Below are 23,158 nucleotides of genomic sequence, written 5' to 3' on the forward strand. Positions count from 1 at the left end.
CGACACCGGGGTGTTCCACCGAGTGAAACATGACACAGAAGGGATGCACGACAGCTTTTTGAACCGTGGGATTCCAATAATCATCTGATTATCTATGTAACACTGCTTATTAGATATGAGTTGGGTATATCATAACAATCTCTACATGTCGTCATTCCTTCCAGCGCTTAGTCTCGTTTCCATTGCTAGGGCCATTCACACGTCCCCTTTCTTCTCTCCCTTCTTCTTGCGGATATCAACCCAGCCCATACCCCACGAGAGCACAAACGCGAGACCGCCAATTCCGACCATGAGGTAAAATACCTCGCCGATACTCTTCGAATACGCCACCAACACCCCAGGCAAATCTCTCTCCGGTACAACCTTCCTGAACCCCGTGCCGCCCGCAGCCAAAATCGTCTTTGCGTCTACGGCTGGGGCGTACTTTGCCAAGTTTTTGCCCAAGCCTTCGCTAAAGATGACTTCGCCTGCTGTCAAGAAAATGGCACCGCCAAAGGTCTGCATGAAGACGAGCATGGCCATCGATACGGATAGGGTTGCAGGTGGGATGTTGGCTTGGACGGCGATGATGTGCTAAGAACCACGAGTATTAGCTTAGTCTTTTTGGTCACTTGGTGGTATATCTCACCATTTGCATACAGGCACCGCGACCCGCACCGAGGAGAACTTGATACCCGATCCACTTTGCAGAATCCGTAGACGGGTCCCAAGTAGACATGAGACCGTTGCCAATCGCCGATAGAACGGATCCAAAAACGGCCCAGGGGAGGTAGTATCCCAATCTTCCAACTATAGAGGGTCAGCATTTCCAAATTGACATTCATAGGAGAGCGTAAAGTACGCGACAGTCATCATCTTACCCAAAGCCCCAGACGCCACAGCAAAGACCAGCTGGGCAATGATGGTCGGCAAGAAGTGAACACCACCCTTGAACGGCGTCTCACCCTTGACGCTCTGGAAGTACATTGGGATGTAGTAGCTTGAGACCTGCGTAATGCTCATGTTCAAGGCCCCCACGAGACTGCTCGTCAAGACAATTCTGTTCTTGAACAATCCCAACGGGATCATGGCTTTGTCGTCGCCCTCCCTGTACTCCCAATAGACGAAGAGTCCAGCGGTCGCAGCGGCGCCAACGAATAAGCCGATGACTACCGATGAGTCCCAGCTATAGTCATTGCCGCCGAATTGTAGAGCGAGAAGGAACATGATGGCCGCGGGAGCGAAGAGCGTGAACCCGGGAAGGTCGAGGTGTCGGGGGATTTGGAGAAGGGTGACGGGCTTGGTGATCTTTGATGGGATGTGGATCAGGAAGAGCATAGCTGCAGTAACAGCACCAATGGGAAGGTTGATGTAGAAACCTGTGTCCCGAATTAGTGTCCCATTCTCGATTCAAGGCCCATCTATGAAATCAAGCGAGTAATCAAGCGGGGAAAGGAAACTTACACCAACGCCAAGTCGTATACTGCGTCAGGGCTCCTCCCACTAGAGGTCCAGCGACAATTCCAATGTTCGAAATACCAATCATGATCCCGATGATCAATGGTCTCCTTTCCAACGGAACCGTTGCGCCAATAATCGTCAGCGAGCCGTTGAAAAGTCCACCGGACCCCATGCCGGAGACAGCCCGTCCGATGATGAACAGTGTTGATGAATTAGACAGGGCGCAGATGAGTGATCCGGCCTCGAACACGAAGAGGAAGGCAAGGAAGATTTCTTTCGAGTGGCGGTGCGTGTAAAGCTTGCCAGCCAAGGGCTGCAAAGCGGCACTAGTTTGAGATACATATCAGCTCGGTTGATTCGAAGAGCACATGACTCGAAGTGTTTCCCTTGAAAAAGGCTGCGCATATGGTTGACATACCCGCAGAGACTGTACGCTGCGCCATACCATCCCACGTCAGAGAGGGAGTTGAACGCTGTTGTAATCTCCGGTACGGCCTAGATCCAGTATCAGATTTGTACGAGCACCTCGCCACATCTTGAAAACCGTACCGTAGTGATGATAGACATGTCCAGCATCATGAGAAACACAGTGAGTGTTAATGCCGCCAAGACGAGGATGAGCCTGACGCCCTCGATGTACTCCTCCTCGGCTTCCTCTTGGTCCGCCGCCGTACTTCCCTCATCTTCAGTGCCGGCTTCCTTCTTATCGGTCTGTTCAATGTCCGAATCGTTTGATGGTGGCAGTGGCTTTTCCGATATGTTGAGGATGATAGGAGTAGCTGATGGTTGCGTCATGGCCGATGCCGGTGATGTGAAGCGGGTTTCGGTGAGCTCTCTGGAGCTTTGTGAAGTAGGCTGGTCCATGTTCAAGATCTGGACAGGATCTAGGGAAATCTCTGGGCATTAAAGAAGTTTTATGGATGAACCTTGGCAAACTACCCATCTGTGGGAGATCTTATAATAAGCATCAAAAACATCAAGACGGGCTGATGCGCGTGCATTTAAAAAACCCATGGCCTGTGTCTGAACTCCGTCTCGTAACTCCCTACATCCAGCCTTAACCCCGTCGAGTCAACAAGCAAACAACGCCCGGCATTTTCAGGTACTAACCCGCTCGAGGGTGTCCAGATTCGCTTAACCCGTGGGACGGGGTAAGGCTGACAATAGCGCAATCGCTTTACATCCGGGGTTCATACTAACCCCGAGGAGACTTTGGTAACACCTTACCCTTTACACCACATCAAATTTCCGTTCACGCGCCGACGATTGGTCCCAACAGAGTGGAACATACGGCTCGGGCAACACTTGCGGCGTTCTATGCTAACGTATTTGGTCATCCGGCTTACTATTCTCAGTGTGCTGGCTGTTTTGTTGACCGTTTGTTGGTCTTGAATTCGGGAGGATTGGACTAGCTGCATGGTGAGATTGATTACGAGTCAAAACCCCCAGCCGGGATTTAGTGCCACGAGGATCCTGAAATCCGTCCGGTCAACCATCCCGCTTCGATTTACGGCCGCTGCAGCGATAACCCGAGCCCCTCCGCAGTTGGTGTTCCACAGCAAACAGTCCGGATCCGGGCTTGGCCGGCGCAGGAAGCCAGAAATCGGAGACTTTACTGGATAGTGGAGTCTGAATTGGTCCGACGATCAAACAGACATAAGGGCAAAGGCCTGTGGCTCAACTCTCACTTCTCATTCGCAAGTTGGATTGTCTCTTTGAACCCAAACACCGCACCTATTTTTATTAAGAGACCAACAAACATGTTAATTATCACACAGGCGCATTGCTGACTTTCAGGTGCAGCCGGATCACCCGCCACAGAAAAGACCTAATTCTATAGAGCTAGGCTTCTATTTAATTTGACTGGTCTGTATCAGCCTCGACCACGAGCCAAGTCACTGAAGGTGTGACTTGTCCAACATGGCGAAGATCATAATCAGGACGCCTCGGCGCCTGAAAGAGCCGCGCAGGCAACCCAGCGAAGAAATCTACAGTGATGACTCCTGGGAGGTGTTCTCAACCTTCTATCAAGGTCCCTAGATGCCTTGCAAGAAAGCTGCCAGAAGGGCATAAAAGCTTGTTGCTTCCTCGCTTACCCTGAGAATCCCACAAAACGCGTGACTTGTAAATTGGATGATTTCAACTATTTTCTTCTTGTTCCTGTTCTTCCTCATCTTCTAGAAGAATGTAATTCGTCTACGTGGGCCCTTCGAGTTGGAGCACGTTACGTCTTCGCACCAGTCAATGTGTCTGGTTGCTTCATCTCTACGATATGTCGTGGGATCTATGCTTTCTTCCCAATCATACACCGTCTCCCAGTCGTTGGAATCCTGAACTTTGATCGTTTTCCGTCCTTCTAGAGTGACTCGAGACTCTTCCAACCTCCAAATGTATTCAAAGTGACATTTTTGACAGTTGACTACATGCGTGGAACCTCGGGGTAGGTCGGGATGTATACCATGTGACATCAACTTCCCCGTAAGATGGGGATGAGTCGTCGCATAGCATGCGCAACATTCCGTGCCAGCCCTCGCGGTGCGGTGCTCGTGACACTGTCGTTGGGTAGTATACACACCTGTTTCCCTGAAGCACACGCACCGGTGCCAGCTAAACGGCGCCGTGAATGCTGTGTCTGTAAACATCATATGAGGGCAGCAGAAGTCGCTAAAGCTTTCTTGCAATTGACTCAGAGCATGACGAAGAAGTTCCTTCGTCACGACTTCTCCTGCTCTCAAATTCCACACTACGAGCTTCCAGCCCAGCGTAAAATTTAAGAAGGCGTCCCCGAGGACATTTCGGCGATGGGGGCGCTTTGTTGGCGTGTAGATTATCGCGGGGGGCTCCCATGCTCCCCAACTCTTTCTTCACAGGCCGAACAGTGTGTGAATGGGTTTCGCTGGAACACTGCCTTGAGAGTTTCCCATCCCGGGTCCCTTGAGTCGTAGGTCGCTATATTTGCCCAGAGTTCCGCCCAAGACATTTGAACATGCGAACACAGTCTCAATTTCCCTTCGTGGCCGATGCAGATGCGGCTATCGAGATTGGGGCGTAGTTGATCACAGGAAAAATAGGCCACGTCGTGACACCTCCCGCAACCATCGCAATGGGGCCGTAGTAGTAGCGTTTGCGATGCCGTCTGGTATACTCGCCCTAACGCATTACCCCGTTCTTCGATCGAGTACGATGGGTTGTTGAAGTCCCTTCTGGCCTGACCTAATAGTTTATGGGGATGTTGTCTGTACTCATGAACGGCACCTCCAACAACTGGTCGTCCGTAGTTTTCGCTTCACGTCTGGCACAAGAGTTCCCTTCGACGCCACTCTCTGATCTTGGCTCGTTCATCGAAGGCCACCCAGAAGAGGAATGGTGACGAGAAGCGAGGGGGGATGTTCGGGTCACCTAAGACGCCTTGCATCAGTTGTTCAAGCTTTTGTAGGCTTGTGATTTGGAAAAGATTTTTGAAATCTTTGACCGACGTCAGTCGTAAGAACAGCTGCGATACATGGCGTAATTGAAAGACTTCCGTGGGTTCAAGCTGGTGTACAATCTCGAACAAAATTTCTCGAGGGACCTTGTACAAACGACAGTGCCTCTCGTTTCGTCGTTGTCTCATTTCCCGGCCCGGGCGGTCATGATAGCCGGTGTAAAAGCCCGGCGAGACAGAATTGGCGATAGTCTCTTGACTCTGGAATGTGATGACCCTTTCGTTGAAAGTGTTGTGACCTTCGGGAATGTCCATTGGGTCGAGTGCGAGGGGGCGCTTGTGCTCCAATCCAGATGCCACAACGTCTATATAGGTTTAACAGAGTCGATTGAGATCGTTGAGTTTCAAATTAATTGGTGTAGTAGAATGATCTGATTATTGGTGAGTGTTGGGGAAAGAATAAGACGTTGCACGACTGGTGGTGGCAGCCTCCGGCCCTCCTTTGGGGAAGACTTGACCAGTATCTCCGATGGATGTTGGAAAGATACGCCACATGTACGCTACGACAAAAGCAAAATTTCCTATCAATCTTTCCTCGTTGACATAGGATCTACTTTGACCCAACCTAAGGTTTCCACAAGCCATGAAAAGTGCTCACGCATAGCTATCAAGGTACTACCCCCACCTAGTCACCGTCAAGCCCCTATGATCCTCGCCAAATGAGTCCGTGATGACCTAGACTATCTAGTTGATAATCACGCATGCAGGGAACCCGCTACCAGTGTTCACGCCATTCCTATCGCAGCAGCCAGTGTATTCCTTTCACAAAGTCAGTCGTGCGTCTTATCAAGTCTCAACATTGGAGAAGAGTCAACTTACAGGAGGGTTAGGTCCAAAGTAGTTGCAGCAAAGAGCGTAACCACCCCAGTTAGAGTCCGTGGGGAAGGGGGACTCTCGTCCATTGTTGTACGGCGCGCAGGCGGGGTATATCTGGCGCTCGATGAGGTGAGCGACGTCAGGCGCGGGGGTGGCAGTGACGCTGGCGATGAGGGTGAGAAAGAGGGCTGCAATGGAGTACTTCATCTCGGCTGGTGTTGAGGGGGATATGGTTCTGTTGGATGAGTGGTTTTGGTTGAGACGGTTGATCAAGAGGAGACAGTAAGTGCTGATTGGAGTTACCTTAGGTGAACAGTCTGGGAATGTCATCGCTCTTATATGGAAAGGAGCTGTTGTTAGTTGTCACTCAAACATCTACGCCATAGGTTCCTGATCGGATGAACACCAGATCCCAGAAGGGGGCTTCTGTTTTCAGCAACCGCGCGCTCAATCAACTTGTTCCCTCATTGTTTCTTTTCCAAGCTTAGCAAGTTGCCTATTTCGGCCTTCCTCGAGGAACGTGGTCCTTGTTTCTCGTGTGTAATCATAAAGCTAGTGCTTCTCCAGCCAGGTTCCTTGACGCGGTTAAGCGAGGTGGCCTGGTCCTTGCAGGGAGCCTGACAGCGCATTGGATGAGCCGCCGTAGATCCGCCATCTAATTGACACCTCCCTCGAAGGCGGATTATGACTCCGAATCTGGAATGTTTTACCACGACAATGGGGGGAATCAGAAAGCGGCAAACAATTGAACTTTCTGTGCAACGCCTATAGCAGTGGTCTTCGTTTATCATGTCATCTATCGAGTGTCATGGCGCTTAGATGACGCCTGATGTTGTCATTGGTTCTTCTGCTCATGACAATCTTTCACCAGAAAACAATAGCCATCAACCGCGATTTGAGGCGCGCAGTACCGTTGAGGGCAAGGACTTTGTCACATCAGTTTGACGCTATATCGCGTCGACTCGGTATCTTTACTTTGTAACCAGGGACGTTATCAACGTGGTAAGATCAGAGGGTCAATCCATTTCTGAACGTCTTGAGTATGTATGAGTCAACTTTGACAGGAGAGGGCATATGTGCATTGCCCCCCAAAATGGGACACGTCTATCCTGCAACACTCAGCCCAGCTACCCCGGATCGGAGCGACACAACCACCCGACTTCCAAATAGAAGAACTGGAAAAGACTTCCTCGCTCAACGGAGAATAGCACCTGTAGCACCCATTCAAGCATACTCAAAGCGGGAGACGACTCCCTGGCGAAATCGGGGTGATCCCGACCGGAGGCTCTCCCCGTTTCGGGAAGGATCTGGGGCGGGGTCCGGAGGGACAGAGAGGATCCGATCCTGGCATGCCTGGAAAGAATATGAGGTCTTTCAAAGCGATCCAGCATCGTTATAGGCGAGCAACACCTCCATGCTTCAGCGGCTACATCACCTTGCCATATCATGATATGTCATGCTTTGCCATGACCTACAAATGCATGACGGAGAACCGAAATGAAGTGATTCTTGCGTAGTTACGGCGGCTCCTTCCTAGTCAAAGAAGTCTCGTGCATGTATACGAACTCTTTACGCCCCTCCCAGTCCACTTCTCTCCACTCCTCATCCTTTGGAGTTTTCTTTCCTTTCCCTAGACATCAAAGAAAGGCCGAAACATCAGGAACCGACGTATCGCCCAAGTTCAGCGCCACCTAGATACAATCAAGTCAGCCAGCGCCCACCCACCAAGAGACACCATAGCAAGCATCTAGGAAACTCACCTTTTTCTCCCGTCCACCTTCCATCTCCTCAAACGCCTTCAGGATCACCCTCTTCCTCTTCTCACTCCTACACAGGAACCTCACAGGCATATTCTTCCCCGGGTTCCCTGGCAACGAATCAGCATAATCAGCAAACTCCAACGGCGTCTCCGCCCCTTCGGCCGGCAGGATCTTAAACGCCCAAAGGATGCGCATCATCGTCACGGCGGCAGAGCGTTCTGCGACGGTGTATCCGGGACCTGTTCACATGCATTGTTAGCAGTAAGATATGAGGTAAGGGAAGTAAGGTAGTCGGACGTACAAACGCGACGACCGGCTCCAAAGGCGAAGTGATCCCTCTTCGTCGGATCCTGCGCGTTGATGCTTTCCATCGTCTATCGCATGTCAGTCTCACCTCAACAGACTTCAGCAAGGAGGTTCCCTCCACTCACAGAAGTCTCATCATGCTCAAATCTCTCCGGCCAAAACCGATCAGGATCCTCATGTCTCGCGGGATCCCGACTAATAGCACTAAACCCAAGAGTCAACGACAATATTTCAATCTCCAGACAAGAAATATCAGCCATACTATGCATTAAGATGAATTCGCGCCCCCTTGGGAAGCCTGTAGCCCCCAACCTCCACCTCCCGTGAGGTAATATGAGGATGTCCCAGCGCCACCGGCGGCCTCCATCGCCATACCTCCTTGAGGAGCATGCGGATGTAAGGAATGCACGCGTAGTCCTCGTATACCGGCGGTCTATCGCCAACGACCTTGTCTGAAACACATAGTTTGTCAGCATGCGTGATTTCCTGGAGGGGATCACCGACAGCACCGTCGGTATCATTGTGTCCAACGAACCGATTTGCTCCTGTGCGCGAGCCTGAGCTTCGGGGAACTGCATCATGGCCTCAACGAAGGACCACGTCGTCATCCGGCTCTAAGTTTTGCGTCAGCTGCTAGAATACAGTTCTCCAACCAAGTCGAGAGAGAAGACATGATGGTGGGCAAGACGACTCACAGTATCCGCAGAAGCAACAATCAAAGCAAAGCTCAAAATCGCAAGCTCCTCCTTGCACGTCATCCCCTTGAGCTTCTCATCTGCTAGCGCTGACCCCAAGAAAGTCTCTTCGAACGAGGAGTCTCCTCTTGCCATCGCGTCTTCGACCGTCTGGCACCCAAGATATTAGCCAGTCGGGTCTTAAAGCATGCGTGAGCAGATCGAGTTCACCTTGACTCGCTTCATCCCCCACGCGAGGTCCCGTCTATACCTCGCGCGCCCACTTTTCTCCCAGGGCTTGAGAAAGAGCGGTAACTTCCCCAGAGAAGGGACGAGATCGATGATATTGGCGCCGGGGAAGGTATCTACAGCTAATTATGAGACTTTCCGAAAAGACGGCTTTCGCGACAAGGCTTGGAGGTGATGGGTCGTACTTATGATTTGAAACTCCACCTCTGTAGGTGGCACAGTCAGTAAGTCGCTTATCAAATTAACAAAACCCCCATCGGGGATCATCACACACCTTGAAGAAAGTCGATGACCGAGTCGTCGTCATTAGGCACCTGCAACACATTCAAATTAACACCAGGCCGCCTTCCAGCAGACGATGGATGCAAAAATCTCACATCCATGCCCATAATAACCATGGCGAACGCGCTGTACGTATACCGCTCAATGCCTCTCGAAAGCCGAGCCCCCGAAAGCCCACCTGCCGGCTCGACGACGTTATCGCGAAGGAATCTCATCGTCTCATACTCTAGGAACCTGTGACCTCATTAGTAAACGGTTTCCACCAGGCTCCTGATTCCTGTGCTTCTTCGCAGTTGTCCAAACTTCCAAGAAGAGGGCGAAATCATGAATCAATCAACAACGTACGGCACAATCTTCCCCGCCTGCTGGGGACTCGCGAGAAGCTGCTGAATCACCTTCTTCTGATTCTATGCACATCAAACATCTAATCAGTTTCGTTGAACCGACCAACCATTGAGGTGATACAAAACAACTATACCTTCCAAATCGGATCACTCGCATCCAAGAACAGGGTATTGAACCCATTATTCAAAATCTCATTCGACATGATCCAAACAGGTCGATCCGCTGTCACCGCAGACTTTTTATCAAAAAGCTCCTACTCTCATGATTATTAGCACACTGCACCCCCTTTCCACTCATTACTGCCCCGAGCGCGAACCGTTACAAAGTATACCGTCCGCGTTGCCAAATCCATGGTTAGCTCACCAAAGTAACAGGCTCACCTTGACCAAAACATCAGAGTTGACATAATAATCAACAATAAACCCCGTCCTCACCCCAAAAATAGCACCATACTCCCTCGCCCATCCCTCCAACTTCAAATGCCACCGCCGTGCCTTATTCTCACTGACTAAATCCGTTAAATGGCCCAAGATTGGCTTCGATGGCGGTTGCGGCGGTAAAGGTAAACCGTACGTTCGTCTCGTCGTTTTTGTGTAAAGATGAAAGGCCGCTGCCGTCGTGAGGATGGTACAGAGCAGAAAGGCCACCGGGTTGAAAGTTGCTGCGTTCACAAAATGGGAGGGCGAGAGCGCCGAGATGGCGTCAGTGGTGGAGGAACCCATCATTCCAGAAGTTTGGTGCGAAATACAATTCCTCAGTCTGTTTCGAGAAAGATCAATGGCACCAGCAATGACGGGGAAGGATTCATTCAAAATTTGTATTTATTACTTCGAGCTCTCTCTGCCTCTAACAATTGCCCAGACTCCGTGATGTACCACCAACAAAACCGTCGGATTTCCCGCCATTCGAACGTCCAGCTCGGCGTCGCTGGTTTACAGTTCACCGTCCTAGCCACTCTGACCTACCCCAGACTTTTGGGATGGAACGGCAAGCCCCCACCGGCATTGCCGCCCGGCTCCGGGAGTGCGGGGGTGCTGGCCATGATCTGGAGAGCTAGCCCTACACGACAAGAGCGACATAAGCGTCCGTCCTGCCGTGGACACTAATTACATATTAAACAGCAATAGTTGGACTGGCATCAGCAGCGCTATATCCTTAGCCCCTGGGTGTCCGTTCGCTTCTGATCCCAGTGGAGCGGGTTCGTATCAAGGAGGTGATGAGATCACTTCGTACCGGCAAGGCGAACCGACTGAAAGTGAGAACCCCCAGAGATGTTCCTGTACTCGAACATATACGGGATGTCGGCGATAATGTCGCCGGGCTCAACTCGGATGTCCCGAAGGCCTGTTCCTCATCCGATGTAGGAAGGCAGTGTATATTCCAAATAGGAAAGTTTACAGCGTTGTGTCCTGGCGATTGCGGAGTTGGCCTGGGCCCGTAACTATTTGCGTCAATTCAGGTGTTCCTGGACTGGCTTCTCTAGCAAGATTTACGAAAGGTAACAAGAGTAAGTCATTACTGTCCAATTGGACGTAAGGAATCTTCAATGTAAAGATGCGAAGCTCTATCAGTTAAACCTGGAGGACCGCAAGCCCGTTGTCGGCCGAAAGATGTGATCCACGTCCTTCATTCGACCGAGTCGGGGGACAATTGCTAACATTCTCCATCGAGACACGGTGCAAGGCGGAGAAAGTGCAAAGTAGTGTCTTTAATCAGCCGCCGGATTCAAGGCGGTCCATCATATAACGAGGCGGGCTGTGGTTATGATTGCTGGCAATGCCGGCATTGTCGGAGAACGGATGTCAGCAGCATCCCGCTGACATATCCGGGCGGGTGCCGGAGGGGCCGAGAAATCTTAACCTCTGGAGGGCCCCGCAGGATCCACTTTCGGCTTTTGTGTTTATCGCCGACGTGCAAGGAAATTTCCAGTTCTTACTTGGGTCGGTCGACGGTTCAGTGCAAATAGATGCTTTCGCAAGCAGCTCCTCAAGTGAACATCATCCTTCAACACGCTGCCTCGCAGTTCATCGCAGCATTTGCGATACTGTTCCAACAGCCAAAGTCGTAGCCGGAACAGCCAACAGCGATGTAAGTTTCCAGTAATCAAAGTTGCGGGGGACAGAGCCACTCTATACGTCACAGATCAGCCGAGTACGACATCCGCTTCAGAGTGCGATTGGCAGGGGTGTGAAAAACAAGAATGCCGTTCAAACTCCGAGATTCTCTTGGCCGCCGTTGGCTGTTGGATGTTGCTTTTTTCAAGGAGGAGGGCGGCAGCGGATGGTGCCACACACGGGGACGGGACTTTCTTCGGCCGTACAATGTGGAACCAATCCCGCGGGCGCGCGCGAGTGAGGTAATGTGAGGCCTTGCTATGCCACTCCGTGGCCTTGATATTCGGTATTGATAGCTACCTTACCCACCACGAAAGATTTACGGAGAAAAAACGGGAGACGAGTCGAACCAGAGTGTCGCTCGCGGCCGTCACGCGCTGATGTACCGCGGACTCGAGGGAATTTGATTGCTCGGCTGCGGGGGATCGGTGTGGCTTCTCAGGCGTCTAAGCTTCACCGAGTGGATCTCACCAGCGCCGGTGGTCCGGAAACCGGCGGAAGTGATTCCGGAAGAAGACCCCACTCTTTCAATGTGCCGCAAGGCCGCAAGGCCAAAACGCCACCCACCCTGGTCGGTGCACTGATCGCCGGTCGTGTGAGAGAAAGAGAAATGCCATTGTTTCGGCTGGTTTGATTCACCAGCTTTGGTAATCAGCCCAGTAGATCTGACCGCGGTGGACTGTCGGTTGTCTTCCGTAGTCTTTGCGCTTCCCTCGGCTCCCGTTCCACCAAGTGACCCGGTTGATCCATTCTTTCCACCTTTTATTCTGATGCCCGCAAGACAAAGATGACGGCGTTTCCAGGAGGCTGGATGCCATCGTGCAGATCCCGTGGTATGTGTACGGATACCACACCTATGTGCCCACGGCCGTTTGCGAGACTCGGGAGACAGAAGAGACAAGGGGGCAGAAGCGCCGGACCAACGTGCATCTTCCCAAGACAATACGGGGCAGAAGAGCGACACCAAGGCGGAGGTATGGTGGGAAATGACATCAACTCCGGGCATGGTAGCGCTGAGCAGAGGTCCCGGGAGGAGACAGCAGGGGCAGGAAAAGTGGACGCAACCTCCGGAATACACGGAGAAAACAGCCTGGCGTCGTCAGCGACATCAGCTTACATTGTACACTACAACTTGGTTGAAGCCCTTGACCCGTCCGCCTCGCAGCGCTTCAGTTGGGGGGAAAATAGCGCAACTGCAGTGACCACTGACAGACAGCTGCTCTCGCGCTGTCGTTGGAGCTGGACTTTGGACTCTGGAGTCTGCCCCATGGCATGACGGTGGGATGTTCCAACATCAAACCGCTGATTGCTTCCGTCGGGCACCATCGCGATTTGAATCAGCAGACCGTCGAACAAGACAGTGCTACACTGCAGCGACGTTCGTTTGGTTCTAGAGAAAGACTGTGAGGTCACACAATTGCGTACAGTGTGTCGGATGTTGGGTTTCAGATCACGCTGCTTCGGTAACAGACCGTATGGTGCAAGTGTTCAACAATTCGTTTTGTTTGTGCCGCGGACCGGCACGCTGGGCTGAAGTGAACTGGCACGCGCCGGGTCGGGGGTGTGCAGGGAGAGGGAAACATCCGCACTGGCCAGGCTTGCCGGCAACACTACGGCGAGTGAGAGCAAAATCACCCCCAGAAGTTCGGCCGCGAGCTCACAGAACCATGTCCGAAGTCGCACGAATGAAGCATCTCGCCAAGGAACGGGGGGAATACAGATGCTCCAGTGAATGCAGTCAAGACCCGGTATCCAATGTCGCGATTCTCCTCAACCGAGGAATATGTCGGAACAGGACGAGCGAGAGGGTGGATAACGACGGCAGCCGCCAGCCCCGTCTGGATATCTGCCGAGAAGTCTGGAATCTGGATTAGGCTTTCTTCGGTCACCGGGAGAGAGAGTGTGTTCAGATGCTCCGCAGAACAAATGTGACACGACGCGCTTCCCCGGTCGAAAAAGATGAACGTAGCGAAATCCGATGCAGCTTTCTAGACTTGAGAGACATTCGGCTCTTCACTGCCATAGAGTGCCGTAGAGCCTGAACGGCCCTGTAGAGAGCCCCCAATGAGCCGGAGCATACACTGGGAAAGGTTGCGCGGCCCGCCCACCGGCTATGCCACACTGTGTTGTTTAGGTCTTGCATCCCCCGATCACAGCACCGAAGCAGAGGTAGTCGAGACGTGAGAGGCACCGCAGGGCCTTCGATTCGGGTTGGTCTCGTACTCAGCATAGTGACGGTGCACAAGGGCATTGCCCCTGATGTCACGGGAAAGAGGTATTGTCAACTTCCTGACCCTCTGTGCCTGGCTACCAAACGTATGGTACCAAAGTCGGATTCGTGTCGTGCATAGTCTGAGATCCATTCTTTGACGCAGTGAGAACCTGACGTAAGACATAATAGCAGGCCGCAACATGCCTTTGCTGCAGAAAATGTTGACGATGCGGACAGAAACGAAGAAACGGCCGGGGTGGGGCGGGGGGCGTCGCCTGCGCAAGTCCGCTTCAGCACGGGGAGCGAGCGAGGGAAAACTCTAGGTCCAGGCCCGGGCAAGTCGATTTTGATTAAACAGAAATTTGGCGCGTCGCCGGAACGAGATGGCGCTGGAGTCCTGGACACTGTCGGGATTGCAGCTCCATGGTGAAAACTGGGGGCGAGGGCGTGATGGGTGGATGCCCACGGAGCGAAGACGGAACAGGTTGCCTAGCAGGCCCGGACGAGGCGGCAGCTTTTGCCGGCATTGCCCTTTGTCTTTTGTACACAGAAGCAACAGCCGCGTCGACCCTCGACCCTCGGCCAGCGTGCCAGTCTCTTGTTCCAGGCCAGCCCGATGGCCGGGACGAGCCGTCAACTGGCTATCCCACATACCAGAGACATCTTGCAGCATCGTGGCAATACCGAATGTCCTGAAGTATTCGAACTTGCCAACAGGTAGAGCATCGACGACGACACTGCCTGTGGCACGTTTGCAAAGGAGAAAGGAGAGACTTGACCGCAACGTGCCCTGTTGGCAGTGGGGATTGCCAAAGTCGACTCGACATCCTGCCCGAAATGATAGGGGGGCCACGCCTACATGCCGCCCTAACTCATATCATGACGAGCTTGTTGGGTCTTTGAGCAGCGCATCGCCTCCGCGCAGCAGAGCGTGTAGTGCCGGCGAAGTCAGAAGCACCATCGAGCGAGAATGGATGCAAATTAACAGTTTTGCTGCTGCGTCTCCGGCCCCTCTTGATCTCGATCGGGAGAGGCCGTGCCGTCAAAGAAGTGTTCAAAGGCACGAGCGAAGCGTCCAACGAAAGCGCCCTGTCGCGCCGTGTCTGCGAGAAACAAATTCGGGAGGGGGGCCAATCTTCCGCTGGAAGTTGGCGGCGCGGTGATCTTGATCAGGGACGGGCAAGCTGGCGTGGCCCTGTAGCCGCCGGTCGGGTTTGGGCGCTCCGTGGAATTTGGGGGAGGCCAAGCCCCAAGGTAGAGGAAAGGTACTTGGAAGAGGGTGCAATGCCGACTTTAGGACCAGGGGGGGCGCGGCGATTCCAGGCCCGCCCGGCGGCGTTTGTCGTCCACGCCCCCATGAACCATGGACCATGGCATTGCACTGTACCTCGCTCTCGTCCGCGGTCCTGTTGCCCTGTAGCCTGTGGCTCTCTCTCTCTCTCTCTGCCGGGTGTCCAATGTCGTTGAACGGTGCAAGTCAGGCCAAGTGGACATGGCCCGATCACGCTGTCCGCACTTCTCATTGCGGTGTGGGCCAATGCCCGGTGTGCCGCGGGCCTGGCAGGGTATGTGACTCTGCGCTGCCGAGGCGAAAGCGCTGTAGCAATCGGCGGGCCCGGCATTGTCGCAGGGCAGTGGGAAGTACCTTGGGACATGTCGGGTCCGAATGACAAGCTCGGAGGAGGTGCAGTGTCAGCCAAGACTCGTTCCCACGTTGGTTGTGCTACCAGTACAGGAGGAGAGTCGTCTTTTGAGGCTGTTTGACTAGCCTGGCGGGAGAGAGGCGCATTTCTTGTAACGGTATGGAATGGCGGCGCAGGTCGCAAGGGAACATGGTGAGACGGAGGGACGGTCTGCCCACAAGACGGACGGCGAATTCGCTGGGCTTGCAAACGAACGGGATTGCGACCGGTTGACGGCGGAGGCAGAGGACGGATGGATGCGAGACGCGAAATGTATCGGGGACGTATGCCGCAGACACTGTGTCGAGACTGTACGAAGTATGCGCATCGTTTTGGCTTTCGGGCTACAGCCGGGCTGGGGCTGGGAGGGGGAACTTCATTTGTGCGTTTGTGGATTGGGCAGAACTATTGGAAATGCCATGATGGTCGCGTCGAGTGAAGCTTGGAGGAGAGCTTGAGAGGAGAGGGACGAGAGGCAGAGGACAAACTCCAACCAAAGGGAAGGTTCACAGGTTCTTTATCGCTCTTTCTCTTCAATATCAACTGTTCAATGTAAGTTTTTTTTTTTTTTTTAAAAAAATTAAAAAAAAAAGAGAGAAGGAGCATTTGGAAGAGACCTGAACCAGGTGCCTGCCGCGGGTGCAGGAGAACATGCCAGATTCTCAGGGCAGGCGTGTCAGGCAACGCAAGCGCGCAGACGCTGAGGCAGGTACCGATTTGATGGAACTTGGAGGGAAGGCAGACACGGGCAACCTGGAACCTGGAAGGGGGGGGGGGGGAAGATGGCGGTACTTTGATGTTGGGGAATGAAAGCCCGGGCTTATGAGTACCGGCCATGTACCTCCCTGTGACGGACATTGACGCGGAAGGCAGAATGGGCAGAGTGGGTCCCCTCGCTCCTGGTTTCCTTCCGTCTCTCCTCATTCAGCTCCGGCACCACCAGCCGATCCGCCCGTAAAACTTCAGCAAAGACCCTAACCTCAGGCCCGCCCGTCTGTGGACAGTTGGTGAGATGGCCCAGGGCAAGCAGGCAGCTCCTGCGGTCACTTGTCCAATGTCTCTGCCGCTGCCTCTGCCTCTGCCTCTGCCTCTTTCTCTTTCCCGAATGCCATTTTTTTTCGCGCCTGCCCCCGAGGTTATGGAAATACCTAGGTACGGTATCCGTAGGTACCTGTGTCTCCGTACTGTTCCATTTCCACTCGGGCTGTTCCAGACACTCCCCCTAACCCCCACACCCACCCCCCTTCACTCTTCACCTCTTTCACTCTTTCACTCAGGTCTTGCACTTTCCACCACCTTCATTCACCTTGCCCCTTCCCCTTCCCAAAAAGTCCGCCGACTGCTCCCGCTTCCGCAGGCCGTAACTTCCCAACCCGCACCGAGCTTGGCCAGCCCTGAGTGGAGGCGACCATCTGGCGACATCCGTCCGTCGCATTCGGGGCGTAAGACCTCCTCCTTCAGTTTCTGTCGCCGTCTCCCCCACTCTCGCTCGGGTTCATGGAAGGAGCAGTAGGTAGCCAGGTGCAGCGGGATGAAATAATAATCAGAAGCCACGACCAGAGAAAATGGGGAGAGGGGGAGAGGAAAGTCAGGGACTCAAGTGCGCGCAGGGCAGTTGCAACGAATGCGAGGCCGAGGCCCGCCCGCCTTCCTCACCTCAACTCACGCCGTGTGCGCCTCCTTCCCCCGTGTCCACGTCCCGTTACCCGTGTGCCGGTTCCCTCTTGCTCTTTCCTCAGGTCGTCCACCTCCGCCTGTCTTTCCATTTTCCCCCCATCTACGACGTCCACCTCTTTATTCTTTTCGCCTACCTTAGATAATATCATCTTCTCCTGTGTCTGATGACCAAGACCATTTACATCATTTTACATGACATTCCCTTTATCCAAGTCTGATTTTTCCACTTCTTTCCCTCTGTACCTTACCGTCATAAGGTACGGGATACTTCATTATTTCCCCCGCTTGCCCTCCGCGCGGCATGCCCTCTCTCCCGTCCAGGCTCTGCCCTACCACACCCCCTACCTCCTCTTTACACACCCCTCCCCATCCCTCGTACTCCACTCCTTCCTTCCTCCTCTTCCAACCACCGAAACCTGAGGACCACCGCCCGGATTTTTCGCCCACCACCGAGAAATCGCGGCCGACCCGTGCCCTCCGATTCTCTTTTCTTCGTCTTCCACCACAGCAAAATTCTGGCAGTACCCAAAACACATCACAACGTCAATCTTTTCAATAAAACAAACTTCACCACCATCTCCCGAAGTCGTTCCGGATCCAAGTCCACTCAAGTCCGACCCTTTTACCCCGTTGGCATCGGCCGCTGTGGGCGTTTTCCCCCATCGCGTCTGCCTCCTTCCTGGGCCTGACGCCGCCGCCCGCCCTCGCCCGCTACCTCCTGCCTAGGGGTCTCGCCTTCTGGAGCCACCCTTCTCCATAATCTCGGCGCGACGGGTCGTCTTTTCTCTGCGTCACCCGGCCCCAAAACTCTCTTCTCTTCCGGAGCCCCCCTCAACAAAACACTCCTCCTCCCGCGACCCTGACATCTCCGAACTTTCCCTTCTTTTCCTCCTTTCTTCAACTTCACCTTGTCAACCCTCCGGCTTCCTGACGCCGACCATCGCCGTGACTTCTGCGGAACGTCACCTTACTGGGACCACGACATCATCCCACAATCCAAGCAAGCTCTTCTCACACCCTTGAGTGGATCAAGAAGTGATCGCGTCGCGTCTACTCATCCACCTCCGGTTGACCACGCGCATCTGGGTTTCACCACACAAACCCTACTCCGTACCGCTCTCATCTTCTCGTCGGCGCACTCTCTTTCTCTTTCCCTGCGCTGCTCTGCCCCTGTGTAGACAGAAGACAACGGATCTTAGCATCACCAAGCGACATTGCTACTCTATCAACACCGGTTCACATCTCTACTACTGTACAGCACATTCAACCTCACACAGTACCGCACCATGTCGGCCAGCGTTGTGCGGTCTACCGCCCTCCGAGCCGGCGGCGCCTGCGTGCGCTGTCGCAAGGGCAAAACCAAGTGTGTCTACGAAAACGGTCGCGCTCCTTGCAAGAACTGCGCCAAGGGTATGCACGAGTGCTATTTGCCCTCCGAGTCCATGGCCCATCATCACGGCCAGTCGCCCGCCCGTCATACCGCCGCGCATCGCCCTGCGCGTGAGAGCCTGCCTGCCTCGGTTCCGGCCGGTGATGTGCGCGCCGCCAACCCGGCCTCGACCTCGTCTCGTCACGTTCAGACTCCCGAGAAGTAAGTTGACAGCTTGTTCTTCATATGCAGCATCTCCATCATCTGCCTGTCCTCTCATCTACTGCCTCCGTCGCCTTGTCCCAGACTCGTGCGGCGCACACTTTTGGCGCTTGGCACCTAGTTGCCTTGCGCGCCGTGTGCCGGGTGTGCTATTCTCGTCTTTCGGCTGTGTCGCCGCCCACCGCCGCCGACCAGGGAGGGAGCTCGGCCCCCTACTGCATGCGGCCTGGGCGCGGTGGCCTGTTCGTTTCCTTCCTCATCACACATGCGCGGTCATCTCTTGTTCTTCTCTCTGCCCCCCCTTTTGTTCCGTCTGCCCAAGTGTTCTCCCCCTTGTTGTTTCTTTTCCCCCCCCAAGATTTGTCTGCCATTGCTTCGATCTTCCCGAAGACGGCGTTTCGTCTCCAACAGACGGCATCTCCCACCGCCGCTAGCTTGGCCTCGGGGCCGCCTTCTGACGGCGGGCTTTCCCTTAATCCCACAAGCTTTCAATATCCATTTTCGCGTACCCGTACTACTATCCTCCCCTCTCCCCATCCTCATTTCCCGAGTCACATCCCCGTCTCCGCCACTTTTGACACTCCACTCTTCTTCTCATCCGGGCCAGTCGCCGGAATATCTTGTTCCACGCCCCCCGAACACGGGCGCAAAAAGAAAGGAACCACGAATGCTGACTTCATTCCCGCCAGACTTACACCGGAGCTCATCCAAGAATGCGAACGCGTCATTTCCAAGACGTACCCGGCCTGCGTTGCTTTCCACAAGCCTTCGTTCATCCAGCAGCTCAAGAACGCCTCTCTGGACCCGGCCCTCATTTACGCGCTGCTCACCTGCGCCGCTCGGTACGTACCCCTGCTCTCGGGTCTTCCGTTCCCCGATTTCCCAATTTCCTCCCTGTTTTGGTGTTTCACCACGTCCCCCCCGCAATGTCCGGCTTTTTTTTTTTTTGTGGGTGGCGCGGCCTTCCGTTCGGAAGTCTCGTGTCGGCTCGCTTAGCTCCAATTGTCCGGACTTGGGCCGAAAGTGTCACCACCTTCTTCATTGTGGTCATTGTCTTTGGCCCCGACTGAGTCGTCGTGCCGGCTGTACGCACAATAGCGAACTCTAGGTTGACGAACACCCCCCCCGGCTAACTTTGTTCTCCCTCCTACAGAAGCTCCCCTACCTTGATTAGACGCTATGGCGGGCAGTCCGGTGCTACTGGTGCTGCTGAGCACTTCGCAGCCAAGGCCATGGGCATCATCAACCAGAACCTCGACACTCCAAGTCTCGCTGAGATCCAGGCCATCTGCTTGATCATCATTCACGAGTGGGGTTCCCGCAATGCTGTTCGTGCTTACATCTACTTGGGCCAGGCTAGTCGCATGGTCCAGATGTACCGCATTCTGCACAGCCACCATGCGGCCGTCAGTGATGCCGATAGGTTCCTTCAGGACGAGTCGTTCCGCCGTGTGCTGTGGCTGCTGTATATTCTCGACTGCTTGCTTACTAGCACGCCCGGCCGCCAGCCGGCATTGTCTGCCAACGACACGGCTGATGTCTCTCTGCCCTGCTCCGACATGAACTTTGCCTTTGGCAACGCCGTCTATGTCCAGACCATCAACCTTTCAGACCCGTCTCGGATGCCTTCTGGCTCCCGCACCGACGAGGTCGGCGAGTTTGGTCAGATTGTCATGGCCACTCGCATATGGCGCGACGTGGTCCAGATGTTGATGACCACAACCACGGAGACCTTCAATGACAATGTCTGCACTACTCTCATGGGTGAGATTGAGCGCCTCCGCACCTCTCTGTCGATGCAGTATGTCGATAAGCCCGGCCAGATCAACCTTCATATCACCATGGGCTCTGGCTTCACATATGCCATGCTGCACTGCATGCTCCACTGCGCATCCATCTTCATCAATCGCCGTCGCCTGCTGCAGTATGTTACTGCGCCTGGCTTCAACTTGGAGAGCTGGCGCCTCACCCCCCAGTGCCACGAGATCATTGATAGGCTCTTTACCTCGTGCCACAGCACCATCGCTATGCTCACTGCTCTCGAGACCGGGTTTGATAAGGAGGGCATTATCTGCTTCCCCATCTTCATGCTCTTCTCATCCTTCACTGCCAGTGCCACTGTGGCCTACCTGTCTCTGAAGGGCTTGACCCCCCCTAATGCGGTCGAGACTGCTGGGCATATTGTGCGCGACGGCCTCCACTTCATGCAGGATGGAGTCGACACATGGCCACTGATCAGCTCGTGGCTGCGTCACCTTGCCGTCATGCATAGAGTGCTGGGCAATGATGCTGTCGCTGGCAGCCCCAGTGTTGCAGGCACCTCTGTTCCTCCGACCAGCGCCCCCCCTGCCGACCAGGCGTCTGTTAAGGACGAAGCCGCCTCGAACCCAGACACCAACCCTGACGCCATGGACTACGATCAGACCTCCAATTCCAACGCTGGCACCGGCGTCCCCGCTCCTCCGGCTCCGGCCAACAACCACACTGCCTCTGTGAGCGAGAGTGGCCGTGAGAGCGGTCGCGAGAGCGAGCCACCCGCGCCTCAGCCGCGTCGCCCTGGTGTTACTACCATCAACGGCGGTTCCGGCGGTGTTGGTACGCCGGCTTCTGTCAGCCCGCCTCCTCCTCAGCAGGCCGAGATCAAGCAGTCCACCGAGATGCTTTCTCAGCCTCCTATTGGCAACGGCGTGGCTTCGGCCGAGCCTGCTGCTCCTGTGCCCCAGGATATGACGGCTAGCGAACTTTGCTCCGCATTCGAGCGACAGTTGCTTGAGCTCGACGACCTCGCCGCCTTCATGGGTGGTGGAGTTTGACTCACCTCTTGATCAAACTTGACCCGCTGATGAAGAGACTTCCGATTCTATTAACAAAACACGACCACGCCTCGGCACAATTTCAGACCGACACATTGTACAGTACGACATAAATACCCCGCGGATGTCTTTTTTGTTCTTGCGCCGGGCAGTCTCTCGAAATCGTTCCTGAGTAGGATGAATGTGCTTTGATACCTAGGCGGGGTGGGTAGTGTGGTGGTCGTGATGCGGACTTCAAGTCTGGGGCATTATGGTATTCAGGGGTAACACTTCCATTAGCCCCCTTTATTGGGAGCAGTTGATGTGCTTGCCCTGTGGGAAGGAAAGTAATGAGTTCTCATTTCGGCGTTGGAGGTGGTTCGTCAACGGTAGGCTGCGGCCAGCTCTACGGAGTCGTTGATCTTTATGTTTTTTCCTGCGATGAAGCAAGATCTGAGGATCTTGTGATTGCCTCATTCGAGGTTATGCTGCGTTAGTAAAAAGCAGCCATTATGGCGTTAGGTCCGAGTTGCATGGTAACTTTTAATCGAATACCCATGGCACACTATATCTTGTCTTACATCTCATGTGAACCTGTGCCGTTCTCAATTCTCTGGCCGCATGTGTTCTACGCTGCCGCAATCGCCGTCGCTGTAGACCTTTATTTCAGATGTGAGAAAAAGGTTTCGTCACTAGCAGGGGGCGCGTATTTTTCACTCATCCCCATTGAGCAAAATCTCATAGGTTCATACCGGGGTATTGGCACTCGACATGTCTCCAGGATTCGTTCGTAATACCGAATAGAGTCGAGATCGAAACCCAATCTCACAAGTCTCCCGAGGTGCTAAAGATCGTGTAAGGCTGATGTAGCTAACATATGGACCTTATTCCAAGGTACGCAAACAGGTAAAAGCGTTCCTGGCAGGCGGCCTGAGTTTGTTAGTGGATGAGCCCAGGAGTGGGGCAGGAAGCGGAAGCGGACTTCGGCGTTCGGCTCAACTCATATCCCTGTCCCCGCCTGAGAGCCACACGCAAGCCACATGCAAGCCTCAGGATCACCTCCAGCCGGCATGACAACATTGGAGGCTGTCGTCAGCAGAAGCGGCCGGACTTCAACGTCTTTGCCTTGAACTCCGTTCGCCCACCTGCAATGCCGCAAGGTCCTCGAACGTCGCCCACACCTTCCAAGGCCCAAACCCGGCGGGTTTCGAAGTCCAATCCTCTCCTGTTCACCCATCGCTCATTGTTCCCCCTTCCCACTTCCCTTCTCGTTGGTCTCACACTTTCTGCACTCCATCCAAACGCAAACGGCATTTGCGATACCAAACGGACATCTGAAGCCCGTCCAACGCTTGGTGTGTGTGTATGTGTTGTTTCGTTGGCTGCGAATATCGTGAGACAACAGATACAGAGAGAAAGACACACAAGCGAGAGATTGATCGCCTGCAGCCGGAAAGCTTAGCAGGGCGATTTTTTTTGCCCGCCACCAACCCCGGGACCTGGCCTGGCACCACCGTGACCATCACGCAACACATACGCCCCTCAACCAAGTCCGCTTGTCGCCCGCAACCCCGGGGCAAGGCTTTCCGGATTCTCGGCCCGCTTACCAAAGAAAGCAAAGCCCTGCAGTTACGGAGTACCTTACGGAGTACCTTACGGAGTACCTTATCCTCTTTTTACATTGCTTTCTTAACCGGCATACGGTACAGGGGGCATTTCGCCTCTCCCCAAAAT

General features: G+C 54.0%; 9 protein-coding genes across 9 annotated transcripts; 4 read left to right on the plus strand and 5 right to left on the minus strand.

The window, feature by feature from the left end:
- Positions 1 to 65: 65 nt before the first annotated feature.
- On the minus strand, positions 66 to 2,424 carry BDP55DRAFT_669593 (major facilitator superfamily transporter). The gene is made up of 6 exons (XM_060575310.1): positions 1,990 to 2,424; positions 1,859 to 1,935; positions 1,444 to 1,766; positions 861 to 1,358; positions 629 to 789; positions 66 to 573 (listed from the first exon to the last, which is right to left on the minus strand). The coding sequence occupies exons 1-6, from the start codon at positions 2,302 to 2,304 to the stop codon at positions 196 to 198; spliced, it is 1,752 nt and encodes a 583-aa protein (XP_060427573.1). The 5' UTR covers positions 2,305 to 2,424; the 3' UTR covers positions 66 to 195.
- Positions 2,425 to 4,726: 2,302 nt separating this feature from the next.
- On the minus strand, positions 4,727 to 5,179 carry BDP55DRAFT_633851 (uncharacterized protein; the record flags this gene model as incomplete). The annotated part of the gene is made up of 1 exon (XM_060572606.1): positions 4,727 to 5,179. The coding sequence occupies one exon, from the start codon at positions 5,177 to 5,179 to the stop codon at positions 4,727 to 4,729; it is 453 nt and encodes a 150-aa protein (XP_060427574.1).
- Positions 5,180 to 5,608: 429 nt separating this feature from the next.
- Positions 5,609 to 5,947, minus strand: BDP55DRAFT_730380 (uncharacterized protein; the record flags this gene model as incomplete). The annotated part of the gene is made up of 2 exons (XM_060579684.1): positions 5,609 to 5,683; positions 5,744 to 5,947. The coding sequence occupies 2 exons, from the start codon at positions 5,945 to 5,947 to the stop codon at positions 5,609 to 5,611; spliced, it is 279 nt and encodes a 92-aa protein (XP_060427575.1).
- A 1,499-nt stretch (positions 5,948 to 7,446) lies between these two features.
- BDP55DRAFT_748535 (cytochrome P450) lies at positions 7,447 to 10,078 on the minus strand (the record flags this gene model as incomplete). Its single annotated transcript, XM_060580590.1, has 12 exons — positions 7,447 to 7,739; positions 7,802 to 7,874; positions 7,932 to 8,010; positions 8,069 to 8,258; positions 8,342 to 8,420; positions 8,502 to 8,651; positions 8,712 to 8,851; positions 9,004 to 9,043; positions 9,107 to 9,245; positions 9,357 to 9,418; positions 9,490 to 9,609; positions 9,737 to 10,078. The coding sequence occupies 12 exons, from the start codon at positions 10,076 to 10,078 to the stop codon at positions 7,447 to 7,449; spliced, it is 1,707 nt and encodes a 568-aa protein (XP_060427576.1).
- A 1,762-nt stretch (positions 10,079 to 11,840) lies between these two features.
- Positions 11,841 to 12,476, minus strand: BDP55DRAFT_633853 (uncharacterized protein; the record flags this gene model as incomplete). Its single annotated transcript, XM_060572607.1, has 1 exon — positions 11,841 to 12,476. One exon carries the CDS (start codon positions 12,474 to 12,476, stop codon positions 11,841 to 11,843), a length of 636 nt encoding a protein of 211 aa, XP_060427577.1.
- Positions 12,477 to 13,893: 1,417 nt separating this feature from the next.
- BDP55DRAFT_219565 (uncharacterized protein) lies at positions 13,894 to 14,943 on the plus strand. Its single transcript, XM_060566065.1, has one exon. The coding sequence runs from the start codon at positions 14,066 to 14,068 to the stop codon at positions 14,843 to 14,845; it is 780 nt and encodes a 259-aa protein (XP_060427578.1). The 5' UTR covers positions 13,894 to 14,065; the 3' UTR covers positions 14,846 to 14,943.
- Positions 14,944 to 15,052: 109 nt separating this feature from the next.
- Positions 15,053 to 15,822, plus strand: BDP55DRAFT_633854 (uncharacterized protein; the record flags this gene model as incomplete). The annotated part of the gene is made up of 2 exons (XM_060572608.1): positions 15,053 to 15,247; positions 15,502 to 15,822. 2 exons carry the CDS (start codon positions 15,053 to 15,055, stop codon positions 15,820 to 15,822), a joined length of 516 nt encoding a protein of 171 aa, XP_060427579.1.
- A 2,505-nt stretch (positions 15,823 to 18,327) lies between these two features.
- Positions 18,328 to 21,445, plus strand: BDP55DRAFT_556013 (fungal-specific transcription factor domain-containing protein; the record flags this gene model as incomplete). Its single annotated transcript, XM_060569544.1, has 4 exons — positions 18,328 to 18,615; positions 19,287 to 19,474; positions 19,786 to 20,923; positions 21,056 to 21,445. 4 exons carry the CDS (start codon positions 18,328 to 18,330, stop codon positions 21,443 to 21,445), a joined length of 2,004 nt encoding a protein of 667 aa, XP_060427580.1.
- Positions 21,446 to 22,136: 691 nt separating this feature from the next.
- BDP55DRAFT_219578 (uncharacterized protein) lies at positions 22,137 to 23,027 on the plus strand. The gene has a single exon (XM_060566066.1). It carries the CDS (start codon positions 22,371 to 22,373, stop codon positions 22,884 to 22,886), a length of 516 nt encoding a protein of 171 aa, XP_060427581.1. The 5' UTR covers positions 22,137 to 22,370; the 3' UTR covers positions 22,887 to 23,027.
- Positions 23,028 to 23,158: the final 131 nt, after the last annotated feature.

Source organism: Colletotrichum godetiae, assembly GCF_030913485.1.
Source record: "Colletotrichum godetiae strain CBS 193.32 chromosome Unknown BDP55scaffold_30, whole genome shotgun sequence".
NCBI lineage: Eukaryota > Fungi > Ascomycota > Sordariomycetes > Glomerellales > Glomerellaceae > Colletotrichum > Colletotrichum godetiae.